General features: G+C 42.6%; 4 protein-coding genes and 5 non-coding genes across 11 annotated transcripts; 8 read left to right on the top strand and 1 right to left on the bottom strand.

Annotated features, from left to right (window-relative positions):
* Positions 1–95: 95 nt before the first annotated feature.
* rpl7a (ribosomal protein L7a) lies at positions 96–3,395 on the top strand. Its single transcript, XM_062478742.1, has 8 exons — positions 96–119; positions 741–861; positions 1,560–1,709; positions 2,044–2,184; positions 2,393–2,472; positions 2,667–2,797; positions 3,014–3,083; positions 3,251–3,395. The coding sequence occupies exons 1-8, from the start codon at positions 111–113 to the stop codon at positions 3,353–3,355; spliced, it is 807 nt and encodes a 268-aa protein (XP_062334726.1). The 5' UTR covers positions 96–110; the 3' UTR covers positions 3,356–3,395.
* LOC134034441 (small nucleolar RNA SNORD24) lies at positions 1,399–1,470 on the top strand. The gene has a single exon (XR_009932245.1). It is a non-coding gene; the product is annotated as a small nucleolar RNA SNORD24 (small nucleolar RNA).
* On the top strand, positions 1,863–1,931 carry LOC134034442 (small nucleolar RNA SNORD24). Its single transcript, XR_009932246.1, has one exon. It is a non-coding gene; the product is annotated as a small nucleolar RNA SNORD24 (small nucleolar RNA).
* On the top strand, positions 2,251–2,323 carry LOC134034440 (small nucleolar RNA SNORD36). Its single transcript, XR_009932244.1, has one exon. It is a non-coding gene; the product is annotated as a small nucleolar RNA SNORD36 (small nucleolar RNA).
* LOC134034428 (small nucleolar RNA SNORD36) lies at positions 2,516–2,590 on the top strand. The gene has a single exon (XR_009932233.1). It is a non-coding gene; the product is annotated as a small nucleolar RNA SNORD36 (small nucleolar RNA).
* LOC134034439 (small nucleolar RNA SNORD36) lies at positions 2,869–2,939 on the top strand. Its single transcript, XR_009932243.1, has one exon. It is a non-coding gene; the product is annotated as a small nucleolar RNA SNORD36 (small nucleolar RNA).
* A 193-nt stretch (positions 3,396–3,588) lies between the features above and the next one.
* Positions 3,589–10,786, bottom strand: LOC134034294 (surfeit locus protein 1). Its single transcript, XM_062478739.1, has 9 exons — positions 10,635–10,786; positions 10,425–10,485; positions 10,069–10,196; positions 5,059–5,141; positions 4,765–4,956; positions 4,499–4,571; positions 4,213–4,375; positions 3,981–4,062; positions 3,589–3,785 (listed from the first exon to the last, which is right to left on the bottom strand). Exons 1-9 carry the CDS (start codon positions 10,728–10,730, stop codon positions 3,719–3,721), a joined length of 945 nt encoding a protein of 314 aa, XP_062334723.1. The 5' UTR covers positions 10,731–10,786; the 3' UTR covers positions 3,589–3,718.
* A 14-nt stretch (positions 10,787–10,800) lies between these two features.
* Positions 10,801–12,788, top strand: surf6 (surfeit 6). The gene is made up of 5 exons (XM_062478733.1): positions 10,801–11,198; positions 11,317–11,553; positions 11,630–11,712; positions 11,825–12,046; positions 12,193–12,788. Exons 1-5 carry the CDS (start codon positions 11,105–11,107, stop codon positions 12,667–12,669), a joined length of 1,113 nt encoding a protein of 370 aa, XP_062334717.1. The 5' UTR covers positions 10,801–11,104; the 3' UTR covers positions 12,670–12,788.
* Positions 12,789–13,357: 569 nt separating this feature from the next.
* On the top strand, positions 13,358–19,455 carry kyat1 (kynurenine aminotransferase 1). Of its 3 annotated transcripts, XM_062478730.1 has the most exons (14): positions 13,358–13,556; positions 13,648–13,730; positions 13,857–13,915; positions 14,008–14,155; positions 14,260–14,409; positions 14,542–14,628; positions 14,754–14,876; positions 15,037–15,157; positions 15,305–15,381; positions 16,360–16,449; positions 18,288–18,474; positions 18,573–18,649; positions 18,776–18,862; positions 18,942–19,455. In XM_062478730.1, the coding sequence occupies exons 2-14, from the start codon at positions 13,668–13,670 to the stop codon at positions 18,999–19,001; spliced, it is 1,329 nt and encodes a 442-aa protein (XP_062334714.1). In that variant the 5' UTR covers positions 13,358–13,556; positions 13,648–13,667; the 3' UTR covers positions 19,002–19,455. The 3 variants fall into 3 exon arrangements, 2 of the variants coding, with proteins under 2 accessions (XP_062334714.1, XP_062334715.1); XR_009932218.1 differs by lacking the exon at positions 18,942–19,455 and having other exon boundaries at positions 18,551–18,649; positions 18,776–18,798; XM_062478731.1 differs by lacking the exon at positions 13,358–13,556 and having other exon boundaries at positions 13,648–13,735.
* Positions 19,456–20,040: the final 585 nt, after the last annotated feature.

Raw genomic sequence — 20,040 nt, 5'->3', positions numbered from 1 at the left:
TCTGATCCAACATGGTGAGTGTGCAGACTTTTCATCTGGGAAGAAAACTATAAGGTTTTCATCCTAAAACATCTCGTTGTAACTACATTGAATCACGACATGTGCTATATATGCCAATTGTACATCATGTAAATACCAACGTCATGTTATTATGGTAATGTATGATGTTTTGATTGATATTAAATCCTGTTAAGAAATTGCCATAGTGCTGTCGGTTAAACGACACACGAGATTTAACGTTACAACGTGTTATGGGACAGATTTCCACCTACTCTGCGGTTTTTTGAAGCGGTTATTTAGTATCTTATCGTACATCTCATAATCTGCAAGTGTTTAGGGGTTTTAGTATAATTTTTCTACGGTGCAAGTTAGTGTTAAAGGAAGCGGACTAGACGATTTGCTAACTGGTGTAGCGACGTAGGCCCGTTACGCATTTGACGTGGAATGAATTAGGTGAAAAATTAGCAAGGGGTGAGGTAGTTTTTGTTATCAAGTATGATTTAAATGTAAAAAAAAAAAAACGATTGAATGGTAATGAAGTGATGGACCCTGATTTGCTAAATGTAGCCTAGTAGTTTGATCGGCTGGCTATTCGTGTTAAGAAAGCAAATATGAGGCTACCCTTTCAGAATCGGTTCTTGGTAAAATGTGGCTTCACTTATTTTGTGCTAAATCTTCAATCCTGTCGTATTTAAACTAGTTGCTGCAGTTTAAAACACGTAATTTTGTTCTTTTGAAAGCCTAAGGGAAAGAAGGCTAAGGGGAAGAAGGTGGCACCTGCCCCTTCAGTGGCCAAGAAGCATGAAGCTAAGAAGGTAGTCAACCCCCTCTTTGAGAAGAGGCCCAAGAACTATGGCATTGGTGAGTAACCTTAAATGAGTATGGGTCAGTACCTGAAGACACTTTTCTACCGCATGATACCGGCTTGACCCAACTCACTTTTGTTAACGGGTACTTTGTTTTCCACAACAGATTAGATCCCCTTCAATGTAGCTGGTTGTCATGTTGATACCACATGACACTGCCATGTAATTTTAGACAGGACAAACACCCCCCTGCATCCATTTGATGGCAACCAACCTGAAGAATGTCTGCACCGCCAATTGACTATGGTGTGGTTTTAAGGGTTGCCTTTTAACCGAGCAGTCCAGGGAATAAATTGTGGCTGCTGTAGTAACCTGCATGTTTAAATGATGGTGGGTGTGTGCACAATTCCCTATGTTGCTGGTCTCTGGCTAATCAGTAGCATACTGTTTAAGTCACCTTTTGATAATGCCTAAGCTTGCTTGGAACAAAGATGGAGGTGATGCTCAATTGAAAAGCCATGTAGGGTCTGGTCAAGCTGGTAATATGCAGTGGAAGAGTGCTGGATTTGTATTGGTACTTAAAATATTCCTGTGCAGATGATGTAAAATAATATTTGCTATCTTAATAATTATGCAGACAGCTCCCACCAAGATCGCTGATGCACATAAAGAGTTGTTTCCACCCTAGATTGATGATGGATTCTAAATTCCCCTGCCTGCTCGTTCTCTTTTCCCTGATTTTGTGTGGTTCAGGTCAGGACGTCCAGCCAAAACGGGATCTGACCCGCTTTGTGAAATGGCCCCGCTACATCCGCCTGCAGAGGCAGCGTTCCATTCTGTACAAGCGCCTGAAGGTTCCCCCTGCAATCAACCAGTTCACGCAGGCTTTGGACCGTCAGACAGGTAAGACGTTGAACCATGGGTGCTGTTTTTCACACTAGTACTGGGGAAGTGGTATAATAAAGTTGAATCTCAATCTCATAAGACAAGCTGGGGAGGGGGGGATTGACTTACCCCCTGTGGTGGTAGTTTACACAGCCTTGAATTTCAGGGGTGTGCAGATGATGTGAAGAATATTTGCTATCTTAAAGCAATGATGACATTTCCACCAAGATCACTGATGCATCCTACTTAACGCCCTGACTTAATCTGAAAATTCCTGTAACTCTTCACACGGTTGCTACTGCCATCAGTTCTTAAATTATTGTAATTTATCAACCATGCCCTCCCCTCCCAGCCACACAGCTTTTCAAGCTGGCCCACAAGTATAGGCCAGAGACCAAGCAGGAGAAGAAGCAGAGGCTGCTGGCTCGTGCTGAGCAGAAGGCTGCCGGGAAAGGAGACACCCCAACCAAGAGGCCTCCTGTACTCCGTGCAGGTACGCTACATACTGATCAACTGGAGGACTGGGTTTAAAACTGTAATTCAGTAAAACATGGTTTTGATGCAATGATGTCTTGAATTTCTTCACCTGAAACCAAGCATGTAGTTTTAAGGGCTTTTTAACACTGAGCATCAACCAGCATAGAACAGTCTTACCAAAAGACATAGAGCAGTTGTAATTGGGCTTGTGTTTTGTCCCAAAGGTGTGAACACAGTTACAACTCTGGTGGAGAACAAGAAGGCTCAGCTGGTCGTCATCGCTCACGATGTGGACCCTATCGAGGTAGTGCACTGAACCTAATTTTGTTGCTTGTAAATATGGTCATTTGCAATGATGTCTGAATTTCTTCACCTGAATTCTCTATGTGGATTAAAACACGAGCTTTTTAACCCTGAGCAAAGATCATGTGAATTAAGGATTCATTTGTCCCTGGATAGATTGGACAGATTTGATGCCATTTTTGCCCTTCTCTGTAGCTGGTGGTGTTCCTGCCAGCCCTATGCCGCAAGATGGGTGTTCCATACTGCATTGTGAAGGGCAAGGCCAGGCTGGGAAGACTGGTGCACAGAAAGACCTGCACTTCAGTCGCCTTTACACAGACCAACCCGTAAGTGAAACGTGACGAGTTGGTAATGTCGATTCTTGATTGCTGATGTAGATGGGAATGTGTCAACACTTTGGCTATGATGTTTGAATTTCTTCACCTGAACAAACCATGTGGTTCCATGAGCTTTTTAACCCTGAGCCAAAGATGAAAATACTTCCCTTACACTTATGGTAAAGTGTCAGTAGTGATCATAAATGGAACATTTTTCTATTTTAGTGAGGACAAAGGTGCACTTGCCAAGCTTGTTGAAGCCATCAAGACCAACTACAATGACAGATATGAGGAGGTGAGTGTTAAGATCTTGCGACTAGTCCTCTATGAAACTCGGTAGATTGAGAACTAGAACTAGCAGTGATGGGGGGGTTAACCTATGACTGCACTTTACATTGGTTAACCTTCTTTATTTAATGTACAGTTTGCATTGATATGCAATTCACTGACTATCTCCTCCAGATCCGTCGTCACTGGGGAGGTGGCATCATGGGCCCCAAGTCCACCGCTCGCATCACAAAGCTGGAGAAGGCAAAGGCCAAGGAGCTGGCCACCAAGCTCGGATAAACTGTTTGATATTAAAATAAATGTCCCAAGAAAAACTTGACGCCGTCTGTTTTATTAAAGGTGTAACTTTTCAAGGTTGAATTAATTACACAAATGTGATGTTTTTGTTCTGTTCAATGGCATCAAATCTTGAGTCCTGACAAATCAGTTTGCTGAGGAGGCTTTAAAATGTGATTTGGTGATGTTTCACAATGTTAAGAGCCGGAGAACGCACTTTCAAGCAAAACAAGAAGTTTGTGAATCACGATACATTTATTGACAGTATTTCACAACTTTTCACATAAAACCAACTTCTTGATGAGCTGTAGAGCTTCAGAAGTGATTGAAGTCTTGAAGTAAACCAACATGAGCCAGATTGGGCATTTATAGCTTAATCTTTTTGAAGAACTTTATGTACCACATGTAAGAGGTAGCTGTACAAAGGCCATACCTGGGAAAAAGGAACAATTACAAAATGAGGACTTGGATTATTGTCAGACTTTTGCTACATGTCTGTCTATAGGGTGGACAATTGCCCATCCAAACTTTAAGATGCATTTAAAATACTGTAGAACTGCATTCAATTTGCTTCAAGCTGAAGGAAGGGGTTCATTATCAACTATGCACATTGATGAATCTCCCGTACCATATCATGATGTACTGCATGTGTTCGTTCCTCAGCGTGACTCTTGTCTGTCCTCCTATTGGGCCTCCAGGAATGGTACTGGCTGAAAGTACACATGCCACCAGGTAAAGGTTTACACATTGTGTTTCTGATATAACATGCTCAGTTCCCCATTGGTTATATAACCAGTATATTACAATCAAATATACAAATTATGAAATCAATGACTGGTTGGTAACAAAGCCAGACCTACCCAGGTCGGAATCAATGAAGATGGGTTCTGCACCCGTGACTGAAGACATGGCCTCCAGGTCCCGGTAGTGCCAGCTGTTCCGCTCCACATTATTTTGAGGCACGAAGGGCTTACGGGGTTCTGTCAACCTCACCACCCCCACCACCTCCACCTCATCATTCACCTGGAGAGTAAAGAGAAAGTCCATACAAGTCAGCCATTAACATGGGATGCAACATAATAGATTTTGCAGAGGTACAGGAATAGTTGAAGTGATGGGGCGAGAACGTTTTTTTTTTTTTTTGACCTGTCCCTTTGTCCTGGTCTCAGGTCTGATCTTTTTCCTCGGTACATATCCTCTGTTGACAAGGATTGTGATCCTGTTGGATTGAATAATGTAGAAAATGAATCCACTCATACAATGGACAGGGGTGCCGTATAGGGTAAGATAGGAGTTCACTCCCTAATCGTAAGTGTCAACTAGTAACAACCAAGTAACTAACTACACGAGTCATGAGAAAATCAAACAAATAATGAATGTACATATGTGTGGTTATAACCATTAATTCCTACCCTAGGTCAGTGCAGTAGAATGGGGTAATGACATTGGCTCCAGTCTCCCCGCTGGATGACAGGGTGCCCGCTTCCCTGGCCTCTTTCTCTGGGTCGACAGGAGAGCGTGGTAGAATGTACATCTCCTGGGAGTGGTTGTAGCGACCTCTCACTTTTACCCTGCGGTACTCCAAGTCCTTCAGCTCCAGGGGACTGGTGGCAGACACAGTGGGGGATAAACAACAGATGGTCAGGCATTATCAAACATGCACAGGGAGAGAAAGTATAATGTGAGTGTTGTAGGCTGAGACTTACTCGATGGGAAGTGGGATGGGTTCAGCTGAGGTAAGGTTTTTCAAATCTGCCATCATCTGCAATTTCCACTGTCGCCGTCTAACCTAGATGATTTTAGAAATTGCATCATTTATCTTTGAACATCAGTTCTTTGTCCATAGCAAATAACTTATATTGACACAAAAAAACTGAATGATGACAACACAGAATAACGTAATCACTAGACTAGTGATCATCAAATCCCTTTTAATAGTTTATTTCACAGACCTAGTCAAGTCTTCCACTTGTTTGTTTTGAAATTTGGCTGTGAGATTCACTGATTTTGGGTGTCCAAGATTAGCCTGGTCCTAACCAGACTCTCGTACATTTCATTTGTACAGAGAGTCTGGCCTCACTCCATTGACAAGCGTTGACTTCCTTGTAGGCGTGTACTCTGTTAAAGTTTAAAACCATTGGATCTGCCCAGAGCCACTCTGATCTGCCATAACCAATCGCTAGCGTTCGCCTTAGCCAATTCCTTCACCACTACTGTAACAGAGCTAGCTGCCGTAGCTCGAAAATCTAACTGTTTCCGAACCCCGTGGGGAGGAGGGCCACAACATCATGGCCACCAACAAAACTCAGCAAAATTTGTTCTTGCTCTGGCTTTAGCTTATGGATATTCGGCAGCGTTGCCACAACGGACCGAATGGCTTCGCTCGCATCTTTCTCCGCCTCCATTACGGAACTACAACACAAACTAGCGCACAACATCAACGTCATCGTTCTCAGCCACTCCCTCTGTTTGCTGATTGGCCGGTTGAAAATCAACCTGAAAAATCTTACGTACCGAATGGCCAGACCTAGTACAGAAGCAAAATCAAAATTGAGCAGAAGTACGTAGGAGGGCAGAGCCAGGCTAGTCCAAGATATGATGGATTCTGATCTGTATCAAGAGTATGTACAGGACTCGACATTAAAATATTGTATAACAATACTACAATAATACAAAAATGAATACATATTGTATGTACAAAATATAAATTTAGAAACTATGTATACACATGTTGTACAGAGTATGTGCATTTAACAAGTTGTGGTTCAGTGTTGTATTGAATGTAATAATAATAATAATAATAATAATATAACTGCAAGCAGCAATGGCGGATTCCTCCAAACATTGCGAACCATTGAAAAATGTATATTCTTCACAAATTGTCACTGTATAGAAAAATCCATGCTGCAGACTTACCAAAGGGATAACAAATCTGAAATGCAATACCATCAAGATCCACAAGGGACTTTACTTCAAGCCAAGGAGTGAAGGGTGTGGGCTTGGTCAGCCCACCCATTCCAGAAAGCGGTATCTTTGTGCGTCAGGGCTTGGCCTGTAGCGCCACCTATGGTGTGTCATTTGTGGTGTGGTAGTTACTCATGGCCTATACTATTAATGTTTCAGGATTTTGAGAACTTTTTACCATTGCCAGTGTTTCCTCTATGTTGATTTTGCCGTGGCGGCCGCCACGGTATCAGAAATAAGGCTGTACAAAATTGTAGGCCGTCTATCAGCAGTGATTGTTAGAGTGCATGTCGGAGAATTGCACGGACATGCGCTTCACACCGCAGTTGAGATTGCGTGTGTGCGTCCTTGAGAACTGTAAGTCGTATAACTTATGTTGTCAGTTCATTTAAGCCTGTTATTGTATTAGTCTATAGTTCTTGCTAATTTAAATATGGGCAGGTCTGTTGGATAAACAGACCTGCTGCTAAAAAAAATCATAGAGGAAACACTGATTGCATACAAAATCGGAAATGCAATGACACCAAGGTCCTCTAGGGCCTATGCTGAAATCAAGGAGTGAGTGGGAGCTTGGTCGGCCCACAATGTCCTGAAATGCTGTGTGTGCGTCACAGAATGTGTGTGTGAGAATGTGGAGCGCGCGCTGAGGAGCAGAGGGAGAGAGGATTTTGGGAAAAAGCCATAGCAATTAGATTCATGCTGCAGACTTACCATTGGGATACAAAATCTAAAATGCAATACCATCAAGATCCACAAGGGCCTTCGCTTCAAGCCAAGGCTAGCGTCAACGAGGCTCAACGTGTGCTCGCCAGCCAGATACTGAGTGTGGAGCATGAAAATCCGGATTCCTTGGTTATTGTGCTAGGCGATGAGCTCACAGAGGCTGTGACATCATACATCAGCTTCTGTGAGGACTGCTGTATACCAACACGCACCAGGGTGAGCTACAACAACGACAAACCCTGGTTTACAGCTAAACTTCAGCTCTGCCTTCAATACAATCATCCCCGCCCTGCTTCAGGACAAGCTCTCCCAGCTGAACGTGCCTGATTCCACCTGCAGGTGGATCACAGACTTCCTGTCTGACAGGAAGCAGTGCGTAAAGCTGGGAACACAAGTCTCTGACTCCCGGTCCATCAGCACTGGATCACCCCAGGGCTGCGTCCTTTCTCCTCTGCTCTTCTCCCTGTACACCAACAGCTGCACCTCTAGTCATCCGTCCGTCAAACTCCTGAAGTTTGCGGACGCCACCACCCTCATTGGGCTCATCTCTGGTGGAGACGAGTCTGATTAGAGGTGGGAAGCGGCCCACCTGGTGACCTGGTGCAGCCAGAACAACCTAGAGCTCAATGCTCTTAAGACAGTGGAGATGGTTGTGGACTTCAGGAAGAATACAGCCCCACTCACATCCATCACCCTGTGTGACTCCCCAGTCAACACTGTGGAGTCTTTCCGCTTCCTGGGCACTATCCTCTCCCAGGACCTCAAGTGGGAACTGAACATCAGCTCCCTCACCAAGAAAGCACAACAGAGGATGTACTTCCTACGGCAGCTGAAGAAATTCAACCTGCCAAAGACAATGATGGTGCACTTCTTCACAGCCATCATTGAGTCCATTCTCACCTCCTCCATCACCATCTGGTAAGCTGCTGCCACTGCCAAGGACAAGAGCAGGCTGCAGCGTATCATCCGCACTGCTGAGAAGGTGATTGGCTGCAATCTGCCTGCCCTCGAGGACCTGCACACCTCGAGGACCCCATTCCTTGTCTGTGCAAACTTTCATGGTGAATAAAACCCATTCTGATTCTGAATGAGTGGGGGCTTTGGTTCAGCCCACAATGTCCTGACATGTTGTGTGTGCGTTTCGCCAGGCTCGCGCGTGTCAAGGGAAAGGCTGAGTGTGTGAGAATGTGGAGCGCGCGCGCTGAGGAGCAAGGGGAGACATTTCATTGGAAATATCCGTAGCAATTAGCCAAGAATGCTTTTTTCAAATATTCACAATAAATCTATTTTTCATCTTACAGTCAACTTCTCAGATTTGTGTACTGAACATTCTCAAGAGTCTTCATATGAACTTGTGATTGAATCAGAGTATCAGTTTTTGACCGGCGGATGTGTAAAGCATTATTTTAGCGTTAGCAATAAATTCGAGTTGCTTCATATCAATCATTTTTGGAGATATGAAGTTGCCGTTGAACATGGTAACATGTTGTAGTGTCTTCCACCGATATACCAAGTTTAGTGTTGATATCTCAAATATTTGACGAGATTTGACCCAAATTCCTTTTTGGCTGCTTTGTTGCCAATTTTGATTGGCTGTACCGGACAAATGGTTTTGAAAATGCTATATAAAAGTAATACCTGAGTGAGGGTTGCTCTGATGATGATGTGTGCCAATTCTGGGGAAGATTGGGAAATTGTAGGAGGAGTAGGCTTTCAAAGGTTTTTGATAAAACCGGAAATGGCGGAAATCTAGGCCTATATAACCGGAAATTGACGTCATAGTTGAACTCAAGTTGAACTTGTCTTGATCCAGGGAATCCAATGGTACCTCATTTTTGAAAATCAGTCATACGGTTCAAAAGTTGCGTGTGTAAACACAAGTACAAATTTGACCCATTGGTGGCGCTAGAGTGGTCTAATGGGAGACATATAAACTTGCCCCTTGGCCTCTGAAACTCCTGTAGACACGCGTTGCCAGCATCGTCAAATTCAAAGTTGTCACCCTGGCTGGCTTGTCCCACTTCATGGCGCAGGTAGTTGCACAAGATGCAGGTTGCCTTGATGATGCTGTCTGCCAGGTCAGGGTTCACCTCCATTGGCCTTTTGTAAACCCTGAATCTTTGGGGAAAAATGCCGAATGCATTTTCAGAGATGCGACGCGCTCCTGACAGGTGGATGTTGCTTGTCTTCTTCAAGGTGCTTTGCACCGTAGGGTCGGAGACAATACGGCTTCATGGGAAAGGCCTCGTCTGCCACGATAACATGGTTGACCTTCCCCAATTCAGGCGCAGACGTGACCTCCAATGGGGATGGAACATTCAGGGTCCCACGCTGGAGGGCCCGTCCCAGTGCAGAATCAGCAAAAATGCCTCCGTTGCTGTTCCCACCATAGCTCCCCACATCGATGGCCAGGAAACGGTAATCAGCATCTACTAATGCAAGGAGGACGCTGAAAAAGGTGCCTTTGCAACAAAAAAAAGAAAGAAAGGGAACCTGTGTTTGCAGGGGCCTCGATTTTGACATGCTTCCCATCGAGCCAGTCTCTGTTCAGGATCGATTGGTTCAGAATCGATTTTCAATTTCTCAGGATAATTTCTCAGCTCCTTGATAAGGAGGTGAAACTCCTTCCTCTGTGCAATCTCAGGATTGGATGGACCCAATATTTCCTATTTCTCCCTTTTTTCTCTCTCTTTTTAATGAGAGAGAGGGCAACAAAACCATCCTCACTGCTTGACGAATCCATTTAGTATTTTTTCGCAAAGGTTTAATAAATACGCATCGGACTTAGTGTGCAAGGTGTCTGTTGGTGACAAATTTTTAGGCCGACGAACAGGGCTGCCAACTCTCACGCATTGGTGCTTTGCAGGAAAATTGTTATTGGCCCCACAAAATACCAAATCTCACTCCAAGGTTTTTGGAAAAGTTGGCAGCTCTGGACGAATACAAAAAAACGCATACAAAAATTTCGGACTCAGTGTGCAGAGGCCTTTATGTTGACTGAAGGTACTTCAAAAGGTAAGGGATCAGACCTGCCACGTCCCAAGCCCAAACGTGGTTGCAGGGATGAGAAGCAAGAACCATTTGAAGAAGAAGTCCTCTCCTTTCTCTGCACTTGCAGCTGTAGAGCTTGACTGTCGTCCCACATGGATCAGTTGTCCTAAATATTGAGACCGGAACAGTGACAAAGCAACGGAATTATGCAACACGGTAACAATGTACAGCACAGGGCTCTCAAATAATTGCAATAAATACAACCAGTTCACACGCTCTCACGCAAGACCTTGTATTTCTCACGCTGAGAAATACAAGAGAGCCCTGCTGGAGCAGTTGTCTCATCAGCAACATTTTGGCAGTAGTATGTGAAATTAACCATTGTCCACTTTACCTTCGGAACATTTGAGAGGCAGTCTAGTCAGTACGAAAGTTCGCTTTAAGTAGATGCGTATCTGCAGAGAATAAAATATATACACATGAATAGGTATAGCCTACATATTTTACCGGGTTAATTGTTCGTTAAATAGTGGAAAGAAACAATCATGTTAGCTAGTCTAATTTCTATGAAAGTGGAATAATTTGATTAACAGTGGTAACTCACCATATTGTTTCTGATTATCCTCTTCGCAGAACATGCAAAGATAAATTGCAGACCGTTCATTTTTACGAAATTGTACACGGTAATCGGCCAAGGCATCGACTACATAACTGACATCTTCATTGCGCAGGGGGGACGTTTAAAATGTAACTACATCCTGTCAAACAAATGACGACCTGTAAACCACGCCCACATGATCCTACCCACGTGTGCTTATTTCAGCGAGGAACTTGTCACGCGTTCTGACTTATGTTTATCCTTTGTACAATTATGTTGCAGTCATAAATCCTGTATTTTACTATCGCAGAATAGGGTACTTAGTTAGATTTACTCTGATTTGAGAAAATTGTCTATTATTGTTAGCTTTAAAGCTAGCATAGTAGTGCACACCAGGTGCATTATTTAGCTAGATACATAGGTAGCTAGCTACTGTGGTGTTGTCTGGAAAGTAGCTCAAGTCGTTTTTTTCCGAAATGGCAAGTCTTGCTTCCAAGGACTCCTATGTACAAATGTTAGCCAGTAAAGTGTGTGCTCAACCGAGTAGAGAACCAAGGAATAGTCCATTTGGTAAGTGTTTACTGCCTTTGTTTAGTTGCAAACGCAAACTAGCTTAAGTAATGCTATGTTTATTTGGGGAGGTGTATAAAGTACTCCTTTTACGAGGCTTTTTTTCTTTTCTTCATAGTACCTTTTCGAAGTGGGGGTGATGCTGGTCCTCCTAAGAAGAAGAACAGAGGCAAACAGAAAAACACTCAAGGAAAGCACGTCAATATGAACAAGACACAGCACCAGAAGCCACCACTGATTCCCTTTCAAAAGGCAAAAACAAGCACAGTGAAGAATGGATTTGGGACTAAGGAACAGAATGTCCCTGAACCTAAAGTTCATAATGGCATGAACAGGACACAAAAGAAGCCTGAAGGTAAAGCTGGTGTTTGACAGTTTTCCATTTACTCTATTGACATTGTTTTCTGAGTCATAACTTTATCGCCTTCTAGGTGGAACTACAGGGGCAACATTCTCAACTGTAGATATTCTACGACAGAGGCTCCATGAGAAGATTGAGGAGTCAAGAGGCCAGGTTTGTATCTCAATGGGGCTGTGGAGCACCTAGTAGATGGAGATAAGCTGTTTTTATTTAAAACCCACCATTCCGTAAATTGCAGTCCAAACTCAATTTCTTCAACCACTAGGGAGCAGCTAAAGATCCATCTTCAGAAGCTGTTCAGGCCAAGCGAACCAAGCGGAAGTTGGAGAGAGAACGGAAGAAGAGGAAAAGGAAGGGGTTTCTGATGAAAAAGCTGGCAGAGAAAGCTGGAGAAGAACTTGCTCAGGAGATCAAACAGGAAGACACCCCTGTGGTCACTGCTCCAGTAACTGGCAAGAGGGATGAGACTGCCATCGTTTTTAACAAGGTTTGATTTATTGATTTCTGTTGACAGATTTACTCAAATAAAAATATCTAATTTTTGACCTGTACTAGAAGTTTCCCACGAAATTACTTCACCGCCTTCAAAATATGTGGATGATAAAAATGTTTCTCCATTGTGATCATCAATAGGTGGAAATGGTAGAGGAGGTCTTTGTGAGTAAGGAGCAGAAGAAAAAGGACAAGAAGAAGAGCGTGAAGGGCAACCTGACGCCTCTTACCGGGAAAAACTACAAGCAGCTTCTGGGCCGTGTGGAAGCACGCAAGGCCAAGCTGGAGCACCTAAGAGAGACAAATGAGAAGAAGGCCAAAGTGCTGGAGGAGAAGATGAAATGGACCAACGTTCTGTACAAGGCAGAGGGCCTCAAGATCAAAGATGACGAGAACCTCCTTAGGACCTCCCTGAAGAGGAAGGAGAAGATGCGCTCTCAGAGGAAGATCAAATGGACAGAGCGTAGTGAGACAGTTGTACAGAAGATGCAGCACAGGCAGGACAAGAGACGAAGGAACATCCTGAAGAGAAAGAAGGGTAACGTGGAGAAAAAGAAGGAGAGAGCACGAAAGAAGGGCAGAGTGCTGCCACAGGATCTGAAGAAGGCTGCCTTGTAAAGAAAGGATGGGTATAGGGCAAGTTAGGATTATGTAAAACAGACTGTAAATTGTGGATATTATAGTCTGGTACCTAGACTGTAGGTGTGATTCATAATGTCACTGTATCGAATAAAATGGGAGACTTGAGTTCCCTTACATTTTCCACACGTGTATACTGTAGCCTACCCTTCATTTAGTATTTTGGTTTTAAATGTCCATTGTCCTGCGGAGGTGCCTATAACACACTTCACTTGTATGTTCCCAGCATACATTGTTGGTGAAATGGGACAGAATTCACACCAGGCTTATATTTGCATTTTAAACATTCACCTAAACTGTCTCAATACCTATCCTACCATATTATTTAAAATGTTAGATGCTATATGCATACAGTTATGGCTAAAATTATTTTGGCAGAGACAAATTTTGTTAGCTATGTTTGCTGGTTCGGTATTTGTATATACTTTTTTCACAAGTGTCTATGGTATATTGGAAAACAATAATATGCGTGTCATAAGTTAAAGTAGTTAATTAGGTAAGTTAAAACATTTAAAGTCCCCTCTTTTATGTATATTTTTGTATGTATGTCACTGCCAAAACGTTTGGCCACGACTGCTGTAAATAATGTCAGCAGGGGTTTTGGGTCTTGGATCGCAATGTCCCGCCTCTGCAGGAAGTGCAAAAAAAACAAGGGCGATCAAAGTAAGAAATTAGTGATCATGTGACCTCACAGCTAAAGGATCGCAGTTGAACAGCATTGAGAGGGACGGTGTTGCTTACTTATTGTCAAATAGAGCGAAATGTAACCTAAACGCACTTTTTATAATTCTTGCTTGGTTAAATCCGTAGGATTAGTGGCTCATTGACCTATAACCGGTAGCGGCGAAAAACGAACGGTCTGCAAAGTGAGTAACTCACAGTTAAGTAGTAGGCTACCACAATTGCATGCACGTCCATTCGACATTGCAACCATATAAGATTTACTTTTATTTCAAGGTAATCTGTCCCGGCCTGGTATGCTAAGAAGAATAGCGAGTCTGTCTGTAAATTGTAAAATAGAAAACGTTGCGAAATTTGAGGTAAGGTAAGGATTGGTGTTATACACCAAGTATGAGGCAATATCCTCAAAAACGACAAACAACTAATCTTAATGGTTTATGACATTTGCATTATGTTAAGGCTCTTTACCTTGCTTTTTATTTCAGTTAAGAATGTCACGCCGTCTCCATGCTCGCAGAATCGAGGGTGTTGACAAAAATATATGGTTTGCATAATATTTCTAAATGCATGTTTTATATATGGTGTTCTGTGACTACCAACAACCTCTGTAATGATTAATTTACTGTTCATTCACAGGGTAGAGTTCACCCAACTCGCCGCCGACTACAAAGCAGTTAATTTAGGACAGGGCTTCCCAGACTTCTCCCCTCCAAACTACCTCCAGGAGGCGTTCTGCAAAGCATTGACCGGAGGATGTTCCATGCATCAATACACCCGAGCTTTTGTAAGATAAGTGTTTGCCTGCATGCGCAAGTGACTGATGAAGAAGTAGATTTAAAGAATGAATGAATGAAAAAGATTTACACTGTTTGTGTGCCTCTCTTACAGGGCCACCCCCCCTTGGTAAAAATTCTGGCCAAGTTCTTTGGTATGATAGTGGGAAGGGAGGTGGATGCCATGGAGGACATTCTAGTCACTGTAGGGGCGTACCAAGCTCTCTTCTGCACTTTCCAGGCTCTGGTTGACGAGGGAGACGAGGTACAGACAACAACACTTATTCAGGAGTAGCCATAGCCTAATCTCGACTGTCAGGGGCAACTGGAACATAACCAAAGTTGACTCATATTCAGCTACAGCAAAAATGTAGTCTTTCTCCTCGTGGTTTGTCAGGTCATCATCATCGAACCGTTCTTTGACTGCTACCAACCCATGGTTATGATGGCAGGGGGAAAGGCTGTCTATGTTCCGCTAAGGCCAGTGAGTTGTCAAATTGATCAGATGGCAATCATAAAGTTCTCTTCATGAATTTGCTAGATTGTGACCAAAATTGTAATTTGTGAAATGAAAAATTTAGAAGTATGATAATGTTTGTTTTCTCCTAGAGAGCTGAAGGAAAGGTTCTGTCTAGTAAAGACTGGGTCCTACCTGCTGAGGAGCTGGCTAGTAAATTCTCTCAGCGTACCAAAGCCATTGTCATCAACACTCCAAACAACCCTCTAGGAAAAGTGAGATAATAATGTTATAGGGTGTGTGTGAGGTATTTGTCTGGTTATATTTGTTTTATGCTATTTGTCTTCACATATTATAGCTCACAGTGTGGGAAATGACAAAGGAAACCTGACCTTCGTCTTGAGGAAAACGTCTCACTGTTGTTGCTACCTACAGGTGTATAAGAGAGAGGAGCTTCAGGTGATAGCTGACCTCTGTATAAAACATGATGTGGTGTGTATCAGTGACGAGGTGTATGAGTGGCTAACCTACGATGGAGCTGAGCATGTCAAGATAGGTCAGATATCACTGATAACATCAAGATTCTTGTAGAAAGCTTTCATATTTTAAACTGACAGGTGTTACAGATGACACTTTGCATCTGTTTGATCTGCATCTCACACTGATGTAACTCTCAGGTTCTATTTGTTTATTTTTTGCAAAGCCAGTCTCCCAGGAATGTGGGAGAGGACTGTCACTATTGGGAGTGCTGGAAAGAGCTTCAGTGCAACTGGATGGAAGGTAATAAGTTAATCTCAGTTTGATCAGAATCAGAATGGGTTTTATTCGCCATGAAAGTTTGCACAGACAAGGAATTTGCTTTGGCAGGAATCTAAAATTTAAATATGAGGACTAACTATACTAAGGGTACATAACTAGCAATACTAAGTGGAATTAGAATAAAAATAAAATATAAAATAAAATATAAAATAAAATATAAGTTGCAGTAATTTACAATATAAAAAAAAAATACAAATATTACAGAAAATACAAATGGTACAAGATTGTGTAGTGCAGTGCAAAAAGCAGTGTGTTTTAAGGACATTGAGTCATGAAGTCAGTCAAGTGAACCCTTGGCCTTGTTGAGGAGGCCAACAGCAGAAGGGAAGAAACTGTTTTTGTGGCGTGTGGTATTGGTCCCTTCTGCCGGAGGGGAGTGACTGGAACAGGGAGTGACCAGGGTGGGAGGAGTCGGCCACAATCTTTTCTCGCTCGCCTCAGGGTCCTCGAGGTGTGCAGGTCCTCGAGGGCAGGCAGATTGCAGCCAATTACCTTCTCAGCAGTGCGGATGATACGCTACAGCCTGCTCTGGTCCTGGGAGAGGATTATGCCCAGGAAGCGGAAGGACTCCACAGTGTTGACTGGGGAGTCACACAGGGTGATGGGGGCGAGTGGGGCTGTATTCTTCCTGAAGTCCACAGCCATCTCCACTGTCTTAAGAGCATTGAGCTCTAGGTTGTTCTGGCTGCACCAGGTCACCAGGTTGGCCGCTTCCCACCTATAATCAGACTCGTCTCCACCAGAGATGAGCCCAATGAGGGTGGTGTCGTCCGCAAACTTCAGGAGTTTGACGGACGGATGACTAGAGGTGCAGCTGTTGGTGTACAGAGAGAAGAGCCGCCGAAGAGATGCACTATAGGTGAAATTGTACAGGTTAATTATAGGGGTAATGTAATATATCAGATTCCGATTGTATGTAATTATTGGCTTGTGTTTCAGGTGGGCTGGGCCATTGGTTCTGGCCACATCTTGAAACACCTGAAGACCGTCCATCAGAACTCTGTGTACCACTGTGCCACCGCTGCTCAGGTTAAATGACTTATTATATTATTATACATACATCAGTGTGTATAACACTGATGTGTATATTATAGGACTGATATGACATGTTTTTAGACTCATGTTGTTACATTTTACATCTGTATCTGAGTTTCCAACGGTTATCTCAAGAACCGGGTACTCTGCAAAGTTCAAAACTTCGTAGGTGTCCTTTTTATAATCCAATGGAGTGCAGTGCCGCGATTGACATTGTTTGGGTCAGCATTTCGACATTTTAAAAAACAATCCCCATATTTCATGTGCCTCAACAGGCATCATGGGAACTCATCCCAGCCCCTTCACAGCACCTTCACTGTAATTGGCCCTCTGGTCATCCCTCGCACCATACGCTTCACTAGCGCGTGCACTAGGAGGCTGTATCGGAGGCTGTATGATGGCTTCAGTGAATTTAGTTTCATAATGAACTAATGCAATTAACAAAGGCATTCTCAATGAAATGAAACTAAGCGCTTAACGCACCGGAGTTTGTAGTAAGGAAATTAGGGAAATTCTGTTAGTTATTTAGAAGCAGATTTGCTTTTACAACCGATCAGCTGCTTTCAAAGGGGTTTGCTGGCTAGCTAACAGAACGACAATATAAAGTGGATATACTTTCAGAATAGATCAGTGAATTTTATTATATAAATGAATGTGTTTACCTGCACATTGCAAATGTACATGCAAGCGCTGTATGGTGAATTAGGTTTACAATTATGACAACTGGCTCAACCATTGGTGGTAAGACAATTAACAGAAAACCAAAATAGTAAATTTTTATCAGCACAAAATAAGCAATTTATTATGTAGGAAACAGCAGACGGATGAAGGCTACATAATCAGTTTCATGAATGTAGGCTACCACAGCATTGGCAATTTTACTAGAATAGATGGTGTGGAGGTTGAACAAGTAATTTCAGTTGTGATCTGAGAAATATAGGTACCAAAACCACGGAGAAGAACTGTCATCACCAGCTGCATCATGGGCTCTGCACTATATAATTCCAGACATCTGTGTGTGTCAACGACATAATCACGGGCATTGTGCCCTATCTATAATTCCAGGAGTGTGTGTGTGTGTGTGTGTGTGTGTGTGTGTGTGTGTGTGTGTGTGTGTGTGTGTGGGCACTGTGCACTATCTATAGTTCAAGTAATCTGTATTTGCGTGTTTCACAGACATCTTAATCACCGACTGCATCACTGGCACTATGCACTAGTTTTATTAATTTAGCAGCCACTATTATCGAAAGTGACGTACAAGAAGTGAATATACGAAATGCAGATAGTCAAGGAGCAGTCTATATTTACTGGCCACATCGCAAAGTAACCACATCTCAGCTACTAGGCACAGACTAGTGAACAAACAAGAACACTACAGTGCAACAATAACATCTCCAATTTCTTAGGTACAGTGTAACTATAACTAATGAAACTAATAATCCCAATTACATTAGCTTGCTAATTAATGTATGGTGATCAAAAATCATGATACTGCAAAAATAACATTGTTAAATCTACTGTAGCATAGAAATATCCAACAAACTTCCTCACTTGTGTGTGTGTGGCTGTGTATGTGTGTGCGGGGCAGGGAGTTGTGCGAGGGCATCCTACAAGAAAAAGCGACACAACTCCCTTCAAAAGTTAGCCTTTCTCTCTGTGCCTTTACTGTCAAATTTCACTGAAAGAAACTGTTCAATAAAGCATGAAAAATGCTTTACATGCAATTAAAAAAAATATTATTAATTGAATCAACATTATTCAGCACAAAATATGGGGTGGGAATAATTAATCTCCAAGATTTACTGACTTTCAGACACTCTCAATCTCTCCAGGAGGCAGTAGCACAGGGTTTCCAGAGGGAGTATGAGCAGTTTGGGACCCCCGAAAGCTATTTCCAGCAGCTGCCAGATAGGTTGCACCACAAGCGCAGGAAGCTGGCCACGTGTCTGGAGAGCGTGGGGCTGCATCCCATCCTTCCAGAGGGAGGGTATTTCATGATTGCAGACATCTCCTTGATCAGTGAGTATCTTTTCCGAAAATCTACTGTATCACTTTCCAAGAGGGTTATTTTCTAATACAAATGATCCGATTTCAGCTTTATTGCTGTTTTTGTGTAGAGGTTGACTTCAATGACCCAAACACTCAAAATGAGCCTCATGACTACAGATTTGTGAAGTGGCTGATCAAAGAGAAGGTAAAGAAGAGCAGATGCTAAAGCTTGGATTCAGTCTGATCAACATGATGATGTTAAGATAAATGTAATTCCCATATACAGTAGATATATACAGTATATAATGTATGTCTCGTTTAAATTTCGTAGGGTTTGGCGACAATTCCTGTTTCAGCTTTCTATAGCCCGGAGCATCGTGAAGATTTTCAAAACTACATCAGGTTTTGCTTTGTCAAGGTGAACATTTGATAATATAAAGCATTTAAAATCAAATTTATCTCTGTACCCGTCCCTCTCACATGCCTCTCTCCCACAGGAGGACTCTACTTTAAATGCTGCTGAGGACATTTTAAGGAAGTGGAGTGATGGAAAGTGAAAAATCTATTAAAAAGCATCCACTTACAGCCCCCTGTAACTGGCTTTGTCTAGCCTTGCATAGTACCCTTGCTAGGTAGCTCAGCTTAATCCGTCCTCAGGAAAATCTTCAGCACTATCTCTGTTGGACAAATGTATATGTTTTGTGCATCAGGTCTGTTGAATTGTTATTATTTTAAAAAATCATAATGGGAAATTATTTTGGATGAAATGACAAATCGTTCTACTTTGCTGTATTGCTGTCTAAGTGCTCTCGAGTTGCTGGGACAGAATTGGTCCCAAGAAATACTGGTCTGATCAGGTGATGTTGCTTAAATGTTGTTTTAATTCATTATTATGCACTAGTGTCGATTTAAGACCCTTTTTAGGAGTGCTCAAGCACCCCTACATTTCATCTCAGCTCCCCTAAAAATAATAATAATAAATAATAAAAATTATCATTGTTTATTATCATTTGATGCTGGTAGTTCATGAGGAAAGGGACATCCTTAGTTTTTTCATTCATTCAATATGGTGGCACATATACACAGCATTTTACCCGTGCTTCCCAACTTTACAATTGGCTCTGGAACCAATGGTCACTCCTAATGCCTTAACCTCACAGCCAATCGGAGGCAGAGTGGGGAGAGGTTTACAGACCCATCTTACATCATCTAGTAGAGCGGTACTCAATTAGAAACTCAAAAGGTCCACTCACCAAATTTCCATTCAGTTCAGGGTCCGGAACAGTGATGGTTTATTTTTCTGGCCCTACCTCAGAGTTCTGGGGGTAATTTTGATAAGTGTCTATGCTTTGTGTCATGGTGACGTTTCACGTTAGCTCTACCACTTTTGACAAGGGCAACCGTCTCGTTGCAGATTAAACATATGGTTTTGTGCTTCCCACCGCGACACAAATGCATACTTGTCAGTCCATTCTGTCTGAAATTTGAGATTTTCTGAATCAACTTTTCGCTTTTTGCTGGTTTTGTCATGCCATGATTTTTGCAAAGGAAGAAACAGGTAGGCTCGTAGCAAATCGATTATCCTGCGTTGTTTTT

This window comes from Osmerus eperlanus, chromosome 14, assembly GCF_963692335.1.
Source record: "Osmerus eperlanus chromosome 14, fOsmEpe2.1, whole genome shotgun sequence".
In the NCBI taxonomy this organism is placed as follows: Eukaryota; Metazoa; Chordata; class Actinopteri; order Osmeriformes; family Osmeridae; genus Osmerus; species Osmerus eperlanus.
This window is presented reverse-complemented; position numbering and strand designations above follow the sequence as displayed.

What these genes read in the sequence shown, in the direction of transcription:
- rpl7a (XM_062478742.1), top strand. An exon ending in GCCCAAGAACTATGGCATTG is followed by an intron (nt 862 to 1,559) that starts GTGAGTAACCTT and finishes TGTGTGGTTCAG; the next exon opens with GTCAGGACGTCCAGCCAAAA. An exon ending in GCCTTTACACAGACCAACCC is followed by an intron (nt 2,798 to 3,013) that starts GTAAGTGAAACG and finishes TTTCTATTTTAG; the next exon opens with TGAGGACAAAGGTGCACTTG.
- LOC134034294 (XM_062478739.1), bottom strand. Translation starts at nt 10,730, where the DNA reads ATGCCTTGGCCGATTACCGTGTACAATTTCGTAAAAATGAACGGTCTG. An exon ending in CCCATCCCACTTCCCATCGA is followed by an intron (nt 4,957 to 5,058) that starts GTAAGTCTCAGC and finishes GTCTGCCACCAG; the next exon opens with TCCCCTGGAGCTGAAGGACT. An exon ending in AGACCAGGACAAAGGGACAG is followed by an intron (nt 4,376 to 4,498) that starts GTCAAAAAAAAA and finishes TTTACTCTCCAG; the next exon opens with GTGAATGATGAGGTGGAGGT.
- surf6 (XM_062478733.1), top strand. Translation starts at nt 11,105, where the DNA reads ATGGCAAGTCTTGCTTCCAAGGACTCCTATGTACAAATGTTAGCCAGT. An exon ending in ACCAAGGAATAGTCCATTTG is followed by an intron (nt 11,199 to 11,316) that starts GTAAGTGTTTAC and finishes TTTTCTTCATAG; the next exon opens with TACCTTTTCGAAGTGGGGGT. An exon ending in CTGCCATCGTTTTTAACAAG is followed by an intron (nt 12,047 to 12,192) that starts GTTTGATTTATT and finishes GATCATCAATAG; the next exon opens with GTGGAAATGGTAGAGGAGGT.
- kyat1 (XM_062478730.1), top strand. Translation starts at nt 13,668, where the DNA reads ATGCTAAGAAGAATAGCGAGTCTGTCTGTAAATTGTAAAATAGAAAAC. An exon ending in ACTGTGCCACCGCTGCTCAG is followed by an intron (nt 16,450 to 18,287) that starts GTTAAATGACTT and finishes CAATCTCTCCAG; the next exon opens with GAGGCAGTAGCACAGGGTTT. An exon ending in AGTGGCTGATCAAAGAGAAG is followed by an intron (nt 18,650 to 18,775) that starts GTAAAGAAGAGC and finishes TAAATTTCGTAG; the next exon opens with GGTTTGGCGACAATTCCTGT.